The following is a 9941-nucleotide window of genomic DNA, read 5'->3' as shown; positions in this document are numbered from 1 at the left end:
CTTTTGTCTTGTACGTTATTTTGTACTAAAAGAATGTGACAATAATTATGCTACAGCTACACTGACACTCACTACAGCCTACTACAGGCACTAATAACTGGCATTTTCTTCAATCTTGTATTGGGAGAAAACTTTTTTATGCGTTGAGCTTAGATTTTTCAAAACAATATGAATACATTTGTATGAAAATATATAGCAAATTGCTCATAGCTTTCTTGTGGTGGAACTTATCTAGCTTGTGTTTTCGTAAATTTATTTAAAGATTTACCAATGTTATTCTTTTGGTGGTAGATGATGTGGCCATCGACAGCCAGATGTTGCATTCGTAGTGGTAAGAGTACATGCATATACGTATGTGAGCCTTGAATTATGTTTCGCAAAACATATTTGTATCCAAATAGTATCATATAATAGTATTATAAGTTGAGATTTGTAACGAATCTGTGCCAAAGCATATGTGTTTAGGAAAGAACATGCTGAGAGATAGACATTTCTCTTCCATTCCATCTCCATGTGGCCTCCCTTTTAATTTACCTGTGCCTTCCTACTTTTCTTTCTCCTCCCAAACCTGCCTACCAGCTTTACTATAAACTTTTATTGAGACAATTTTGGACCACCAAAAAGCCTATATTTCCATATGCAGATTTCGAATGCAATAGTGTCTCATCTGGTCGGGTTTACTTATTGGCAACGTATCAGGTGCAAACCAACCAACATGTGTAAATTTGGAAACTATCAATCAGGACCACTAAGCCCCCTCACCCCATCCATTGGATCATCATCTAGTGGTCCTGATTGGTAGTTTCCAAGTTTACACAGGTTGGTTGGTTTACACATGATATGTTGCCTTACTTATCAGATGCTTTCACCAACACAACTTAAGATTAAGTGGGTAAGTTTGGAATTTATGTCGTACTTGAACCCTCTTGGTAGCTTCCAGTATCTTAGGCAGTTGCCCCCAATATAACAACATATAGTCAAGTGCACGGTTCTTGCCCATACTCATCTATACATTCAAGCTAAGTCAACACATATTTCAATACTGGAGTATGTCATTTGTTGGACGACGCTCCACACATTTTTCTTGTACATATGGATATACACACAAAGATTGTGACAATGCAATAATAATCATGTTACACTGATACTACCTCCTTCAGGCATTGTATGAAGTTAATCATTCCAATCATAACATTGTTACACACATTGAGTTTTGTTGCATAATTGAAAGTAATATGAGTATACTTGTATAGAAAATAGTCTCATATAGAATAGTATATTTTCTGTGTTATAAACATATTATCTAACAGATAAGTGCATAACTAGAAGACAAAGTTGTGTTTGGGACACCACACGTGGATGTTTATAAAACATGTCTCAAAACATCAGTTAGTTGTGACTTGTGAATAGAGGGACAAAGCGCAAAACTCATGTTTATTTTCCTTCCAAAACACACTTTACCTATAGTATGAACACTCAACATTCTGCTGAACTGAAGCACTACACATATGTTCAGTACTGTAGCTAATAACTCATATATATATAGTGCAATGAAATCTTCTAATCACTCAGATGAACACTGGAGTACGTAGAGGTCATGAACCAAGTGGATCAATTACTAGCTTAGTAGTCTTTTCTACCAAAACAAAACCAATTCAAGAGACGACATACGTGTCATTACACGTAGGATCACGTTATTAGCTAGACAAGTTGTTGCACTTTGTTATACACATTTAATATATGTATATATTCGAGGGACATGAAAGAATTTCTCAAGCCAAGGAGGTGAGAATGCATGGTGACATTGGTGTGACCGGGACTTCATCGTCGACGACAGGTATACCAAGCTATCTGCTGTTACAGAGCAGCGCGATGATGTCGAGCGCGACGGAGCAGAGCTGCCTGAGCGTCTCCTCCCGGGCCGCGAGCTCAGCAGGGTACTGGCCGGGCCTCTGCCGCCGGAACAGCGTGCGGCACACCTGCGGGTACTCGGCGGCGGCGCTGACGTGCACGGAGGCGAAGTCGTAGTCCTCGAGCGCGATGGAGTCCCCGGCGGCGGCCAGCGCGTCGCGGGCGCTGGCGTACTTGGCAGCGCAGGCGTGGAGCAGCGCCTGCACCGTGCCGTCCGTGGAAGTAGCTGTGCCCGCCGGGGCGGTGCCGTTCGCCGCCAGCGCCGCGGCGGTGGCCGCGCCGCCCGAGGCGTTGGCGGCCGCGACCGAGACCGCGATGGCCGACAGGCCCCGCACGTCGGCCGTCTCGCTCGACGGGTCGGCGCCCAGCGCGGACACGCACAGGTCGTAGTACGCCGTGGAGTTGCAGGTCGCGCGCACCAGCGCCGGCGCCGCGGCCGGCGCAGGCGGGGGAGCAGAAGGTGGTGAGGACGGAGTAAGCGGCGGCGGGTGCTTGGCCGACGGCGACGGCCTGTGGCCGTGGCCGTGGCTTTTGTGCGCGGGCGTCGGGCCGGCACGGGAGGAGAGTGTGGCTAGAGGGAGGGCTGCCAGGAGGAGGAGCACCAGGAAGTTCTTGGTGGTGGTTGCTGCTGCCATTGCTGCTATTGCGAAGAGAGTAGAGAGAGACGAGCTAGCTTAGCTTGTGTTTAGTTTGTTGCCGTCACTTGTCTTTGGCTGTGATCGACGATGAGCTTGTGAAGGGAGGATGCAAGCGAGTGATGGCGTTTTATAGGAGGAGAGCAATGCATACTGCCTACTAGTTGAGGAGTCCACCGCGTATGACCACCGTGCCGCGTATGCTCGTTTCTTCCAGACAACATTTGTTCAGTGCTTAGCTAGCTACCTTTGTTCAGTGCTTAGCTAGCTACCATAGGTTGTTACACACACTTACACTAGGTGGTTAGGCAAACATCAACCTAGATAGGTTCTCTCTCGTTGCTAGAATTTGGCAATGGGAAGGAAGTTTCTTCTAGTCAGTCAAGATGATCCCGCGTCTTACGGTATATATTTTTCAACTAAGTTACCTAGCTATTAAAGAAGTGAATTACCCACATTTCTATTTTAAGTTAATAAACTGGCTGCTAGCTACTGCATGCCACTCAAGAGGTCTCAAGTTCGAATCTAGGCAGAGAAGACAATCAAAATAAAATAATTCAAGCGAGCCCCTAAATTTCCATGTTTGAAACTTGTAAAGTTGTAAGTCTGCTCGTGAGTGTGGGCGGTGAAGTATAAATGCATATTTCTTCATTAGTTTAAGCTTTTGGATTAATCTGGTCCATTCGCATAAAGTTAGTCAAATTTAGAAGTGTTTGATCTTTTGAGAAACGAGATGTGCAATTATTTGGGAATGGATCGAGTGCGTGTGTCTTCAAGATTTGTGCAGATTTGGAATTTTATAAGACGATGGACTTTTATTTTTTGTAATTTTATAAGATGATGAATGATGAGAGATGAAAGGGGGTGAAGTGATAAAATAATAAGAATCTAATTAAGTTACAGCCATAAATAAATACCACATGTTGTTTACTTGGAGATTGGAATGCGCACTAACAACGGCACTGAAAAGACTAGCTAACTTTTGGAAATAAAGCAGCAAGGTCAAGTTGCTCTCGACAAGTAGACATCATTGGTCCTTTTTTATTTTTTGATTTACTCTCCCTTCGTTTGGATGTTTTAGTTGTTTTCTCAATCAAACTAACCTGTGCTGATTAAATTTATAGAAAAAAAATTGTCAACATTATTTATACCACCAAATAAATAAACTATGAAAGATACACCCCATAAGGAATCAAATGATAATTATTTGTTAATATAAACATTAGTATCCATTTGCGTAAATTTGGTCAAATTTTAGACGATTTGACTTAGGATAAAACTTAAGCATCAAGTTTAACATGCAAGGGTATTTCTCATTAGTTTAATTCTTTCAGTAGTCCCTGACCATGAATATGGGCCGTGTTTCTCGTGTGGATGCCTCCCCTTCTTATAAATCAAATTCTTGGTGCTTAGTCCACAACATAGGCTATTTGCGTGTGCACTGACCACTACTGAGCAATAGCTAGTATATATTGAACTGAAGTCGCTGCTGCTGCCTTTCAGTCGGTTCGCTGGTTGGTTTCTGATCTGATAAGTCTGGGTGATGCTGGTTTGTTGTGAGGAGAAAACATTGTTGCCTGGCTGATAAGCCGCTGAAACTAACCAGCTAACATGGTGTTTGTTTGCTCCTGCCTTTTCTGCTTGACCGGATCGATCGGGGCGTACGCGCTGACGCCTGACGACTGTGTATGCTCCTCTGCCAGCCTAGCTGGTTTCCTGCCTGCTTCACTCCGCTCACTACATGTATAGTAGTTTCAAAGTCGTTTCAACAAGTGTGCTTCCTTGACTGTTGCATGCATGCTTTTGCTTGCTTTCCATCAGCGGCAGTGTGCAAACACAACAACGCCAATGTGTACTAGGACGACGACGGCGATGACGAGAAACATATATCGATCTCTCGGTCGTAAAAATCCAGTAAAATCAGGTAGGATTCCTCTCAAATCAGATCCTATCTGTAACATGTCAACGCACGAGCAAGTCTATTTATGCCTTTTTAAGTTAACCCCCTATATAATTGGGAAAAATGTGATGTATTTTTTTCTAACATATATGCTTTGATGTCACCTATCACAGTATCACACCCCATAAAATCTGAATTTAAAACCCAACATATGTACATGGAGAAACGTAAAAGAAAAATCTTATTAAGAGATAGATTGGACTAAAAGTTGCTTTGGGTGCAAATTGAATACAAAATTAGTTTAGGGGTTATGAGGACAATGTTTTAGGAAGGAGGGAGCAAATTGGACTTTCTCTAAATTTTAAAAAAATAGACCCGCCATTCATCTCTCCATCACCCGTATCGTCCGCTGAGCCTCTTGAGTCCTAGGGACTTAGCCAAATGTTTAGACCGGATCAATCTCTTCGGCGAGTTCCTGATGAAGCATCACTATAGCTTTCGATGATTCTAGTAGAGCGGATCCATCTACGCTTGTGTTGATGTGAGACGATCGCCAGAGTAAACAGTTTTGCATTGACAACTTTTTAAGAATAAAATCATCATCCACCTTAGGTGCAAACTTGGAGATTTTTACGTCTATTGATATGTATGAAACACGTGCTCTCAAAAAACACGCTAAAGTCTAACATCTAAGCTTGTTATTGGTTAGGAGCTCATATGAAGTATTCTTCAAGCTAGATCTTGTGGAGATATACACGGTTGGTTGCATGCATGACAATTGACATGACACGTTGTGTTAACAACGCCTCCACCCAAAATCCATCCAAAATCTTGTACTTATCAAGCATGAATTTCGCCATATCAACAAGTGTTTGATTCTTCCTCTCAACAACACATTAGTCATCGACAACCCTTGTCTTCATGCGAGGAGTTCCATATACCAATGCAAAGCCATATGATAGCTAGTCCTATCATGGTTTGGGAACTTTTTAGAAATAGGCTACAACTCATCACTAGTCCTTATACATGATATATCGTGGCATTGCATGTGTTCTCTTTTTTTTAGCTTTGTGGCCTCATAGGCGACAAGTTATACGATCCTTCTGTACTCAAAGAAATTGGCACATTCTCAAGGCATCCTGTTGAAAACAACCATAATGCATAACATACATATTAACAAGTAGAGTAACATATATATGTCATGTATATGCAAAAAAAATATAAAAACACGTCTAGTGTCATATTACATGTAGACTCATCACGAGACTGCTACGCGTTACGTCGCATACATATTACATACATATATTGGTGTTGGACGTGAATAAATAATGAATCAATTAAGTACTCTCTCCATACTAAAAAAATAAAGTCGTTTTGGATAGCGACCACTACCGGAGACCGGCTCTTTGCCGAGTGCCAAGTGGATTGCTGAGTGTTTTTTTTCGGGCATTCGGCAAAGAGCTTCTTTGCCGAGTGCAGCAAAAAAAAAACACTCGGCAAAGAAGCTCTTTGCCGAGTGTTTTTTTTGACACTCGGCAAAGAGGTTTCTTTGCCGAGTGTTTTTTTTACACTCGGCAAAGAAGCTCTTTGCCGAGTGTTTTTTTTACACTAGGCAAAGAAAATTTCAAAGCACATTTTGAAGCAGTAAATTAATTCAAATGAAAAAGTTTTCAACTACAAAGTTGTATAACCCATCAAGATTTACAATGTTTGTTTTGGTCTTTTCTTCGTATGACAAAGTGAAAGTAAATTTGTTCACAAATCTAACATATCTCTCTGGTAGTTTATGAAACTACAAGAGAGATATATAAGATTTGTGAACAATGTTAGAACGACCATGTCGGATGAACAGATAACCAAAACAACCAAAATAAACTTTGTAGATCTCGAAAAGTTATGAAACTTTGTGATTGACAACTTTTTGATTTGAAATCATCTTGCCATGCAAAACTATGTTTGAATTTCAAAAATTTTAAATTCGAACTTTTCAAACGACCTCGGATGGAAAAACAACCAAAATAAACTCTGTAGATCTCGAAAAGTTACGAAACATTGTAGTTGGCAACCTTTTGATTTGAAATCATCTTGTCATGCAAAACTGCGTTTGAATTTCAAAATTTTGAAATTCAAATTTTGTAAACGACCTCGGATGGAAAAACTTCCTAAACTAAAAGTGTAGATCTCGAAAAGTTATAAAACTTTGTAGTTTACAACTTTTTTATTTGAATTCGTTTATGGCCTCAAACAAGCAATTTACACTCGGTTTAGTATAATATGTGGGGAACCAAAATGGAATCTAGACATAGGTGGCAGTGTGGTGCAGTGGTTAGAGGAGGGGACGCGCAAGGGAGAGGTAGCCGGTTCGAATCCCACCGGCCACGTAGCCTCGAATTTTACGCGAAAAAATGGCGGAGATGGGCGGGCGCTGGCCGGTGGGGTTTTTTTCGGTTTCAACTTTGCCGAGTGTCAGCAAAGGCTTTGTCGAGTGCCCGACAAAAGACACTCGACAAGGATGCCTTTGCCGGCCCATTTTTTGCCGAGTGGCCTTCGCCGAGTGCCGCACTCGGCAAAGCCTTTGCCGAGTGTAAATTGGGCTTTGCCGAGTGCCCCTGACACTCGGCAAAGCCACTGAGTCCGGTAGTGGACACGGTCTCCAAAGTATTACTTTGGCTCCTTGTTTTTATAAAAATATTTATAAAAAAATGATATACGTATATTTTTATGAAAGTATTTTTTAAGACAAATCTATTTATATGACTTTCACATTTTCAAACTCAACAACTTAAAAAGTTATTCATGATTTATAATTACCATATTTGATCTAAGTCTTGTCCTAAACGACTTTATTTTTTAGTACAGAGGGAGTAAGTAATAAGGTAAGGTTGGTATCACTTGCATGCATGGTAGATGCATGCACCGGCAACGGCAACACACCATGATCAGTTGGTGTTGTTGGAGAGGAGCGTGATGATGTCCAACGCCACGGTGCAAAGTTGTCGGAGAGTCTCCTCCCTGGCCGCCAGCTCCGGCGGGTAGTCCCCAGGCCTCTGCCGCTGGAACAACACCCTGCACACCTGCGGGTACTCGGCAGCGGCGCTGACGTGCACGGACGCGTAGTCGTAGTTCTCCTGCGCGATGGAGTCCCTGGCGGCCGACAGCGCGTCCCGGGCCTCGCCGTACTTCGTCGCGCACGTGCGGAGCAGCGCCTGCGTGGTGCCGTCGACGGCGATCGTGGTGTTGCCGCCGGTCGCCAGAGCGACGGCCGTGGCCGCGCCGCCCGAGGCGTTCACGGCGGCGGCGGAGACCGCGATGGACGAGAGGCCTCGCACGTCGGCCGTGGCGCTGGACGGGTCGGCGCCCAGCGTGGACACGCATAGGTCGTAGTAGGCCGTCGAGTTGCACGTGGCGCGGACGAGTCCGGCGGCGGCCGCGGGTGCGGTAGGCGCCGGGGGCGGAGGCGGAGGAGAAGCGGGAGGCGGCGAGCGCTTGTGGCCCTGGCTATGGTGCGGAGACGACGGTCTGGTGCGGGCACCGATGATGCTCGGTGGGAGGAGCGCCAGTAGGGTTAGCACGAGTGCTAACTTCCTGGTGTTGGTGGTGGCTGCCATTGTTGTAGCAATTGCACGAGCAGCTTCTATTTTTGCTCTTGGTTTTGGCTAGCTGCTGCTCAGCTGTTGTCGTGATGATGAGGTTGAGTTGAGCTGCTTGCTTGTGTTGGAGTGAAGGGAGGATGACGAGGTTTTATAGGAGAAGGGCATGCATGGTAGGCTGCCAATGTTGACTCCAGCAAGCTAAGTGGCGGAGTCCACGGTCAGCCACCACCATGCCGCTGCCGCATGCCGTGTATGCTCTCCTCAGTTTCCTCAGTGTGCTTAACTACCCATATATAGGCTGTTACACTAGTTTGTTCGGCAGGAACAATCTAGAGAGACTATAGCTCCCTGGCTGCTTCTTCCTTAGTAGACTAGCCATCAAAACAGAAATGAACCTCCTTCTAGTCAAGAACTCAAGATAGTTCCGTGTAGACTTGTTTAAGCGTGTTGCATCAGATAGGGTTTGGGGTGGGTTGAAAATAATACTCGATATCTTTTTTTTTTTGGACTGACTTTTGCTTGACCTATTGAGGGTCCGTTTGGCAGGGCTCTTTCTCTATAGCTCTTTTCGAGGACCCAGAGCACTTGAATCTAATGATATTTATCTAATCTAGACAAAATTTTGTATAGATTTATTTTTTATGAACAAAGTTTTGTATAGATTTGGTTAAACTCAAAATGTTTTAAGGAAAAAACTCAAAATGGTTTACTCGGTACTATGTTTGAATTGCATTCTTTTTAGGATGAAATGAGTATTAAGCACTGCATATAGATGTCCTTATAGTTGTAGATTGAAAGCACACTAACGACAGTGGAAAGACTAATTGTTCTTAATACAATGATACGCATGGCTCATGCGTATTCGAGAGAAAAAAAGACAGGGAAAAGACTAACTCTTGTGATTTGTGAAGCAGCACAAGTCAAGTTGCTCTCCACAAGTAGACATCACCGACCACTTACTCAACAATCCAAGGGCACTTCTCATATAATCTAATTCTAGTCTATTGTAGTTCTTCCTGATTGTGAATTTGAGCCCGAGTGTCTCTCGTGCATGAGGATGCCTCCTACTAGGTTGGTAGCACGTTAGTTATAAATTATATATATTGCCGCCACTTGTACGTAAATACTTGGTGCTTAGTCCACTGAGAAGTAATCACAGTATTGAACTGAAGATGTTGCTGTGTCTTGGTCTTCTGTTTTCTTTCCTGCTTGACCAAATCAATCAAGATGTTTCGTAGCGCGTACGATGATGAAATAAACATACATATAGATGGACCCAGTCGTCGTCAAATTAAGTCGGGTAGAATCCGGTATGCATGGTTCCTCTCAAATCTTGTAACACGTCGATGCCCAAATCTAAAGCGATAATGATATGGCTCGGGCGTCCATCCCATGACTTTCCCTCTGGATGTGGCTCATCCTCATCCACTCGCCCGCGTGACTTCCCGTTCGGATCTCGTGGCTCATCCTCATCCACTCGACCCGCGTCGCTCACGCCGCTCTGTGTTGCGCGCCCCCGCTCGCAGTCGCAGGACGGATTCTACCCTCACTGCTCGCCCCCCCAGCTCGAGCCACTCGCCGGCGCTGCCCCCACCCGAGAGCCACACACACCAACCCTTACTCGCGCCTCCCGTCGCGGATGCGCTCCATATCTACCCGCCGTGGCCACTGCCGAGGTTCGTGCCACCGACGAGCTCCGCGCACACCGTGGCATCGAGCTCCGCGCCGGTGTCGAGCTCCACAACGACGAGCTCCATTCGTCCAAGCAGCAAGGTGACATTGCGCTTGCGCTAAAAGCGCATGTTGCAAGCGTATGTTTCAAGTGTCTCATATGTCTCAGAGTTATGTTAAAAGGGTTTCGTATGGATGTTGTAAAAGTAGATCGGGATGTTGCATATGTTG

General features: G+C 44.3%; 2 protein-coding genes across 2 annotated transcripts; both read right to left on the bottom strand.

Moving 5' to 3' along the window:
- Positions 1–1544: 1544 nt before the first annotated feature.
- Positions 1545–2629, bottom strand: LOC136472587 (pectinesterase inhibitor 28-like). Its single transcript, XM_066470286.1, has one exon. It carries the CDS (start codon positions 2544–2546, stop codon positions 1848–1850), a length of 699 nt encoding a protein of 232 aa, XP_066326383.1. The 5' UTR covers positions 2547–2629; the 3' UTR covers positions 1545–1847.
- A 4661-nt stretch (positions 2630–7290) lies between these two features.
- On the bottom strand, positions 7291–8054 carry LOC136472586 (pectinesterase inhibitor 28-like). The gene has a single exon (XM_066470285.1). It carries the CDS (start codon positions 8052–8054, stop codon positions 7386–7388), a length of 669 nt encoding a protein of 222 aa, XP_066326382.1. The 3' UTR covers positions 7291–7385.
- Between the last annotated feature and the right edge of the window lie 1887 nt (positions 8055–9941).

The sequence above is a fragment of the Miscanthus floridulus genome, chromosome 8 (genome assembly GCF_019320115.1).
Source record: "Miscanthus floridulus cultivar M001 chromosome 8, ASM1932011v1, whole genome shotgun sequence".
NCBI lineage: Eukaryota > Viridiplantae > Streptophyta > Magnoliopsida > Poales > Poaceae > Miscanthus > Miscanthus floridulus.
Note: the sequence above shows the minus strand (reverse complement) of the source record. Positions and strands in the feature narration are given on the sequence as shown.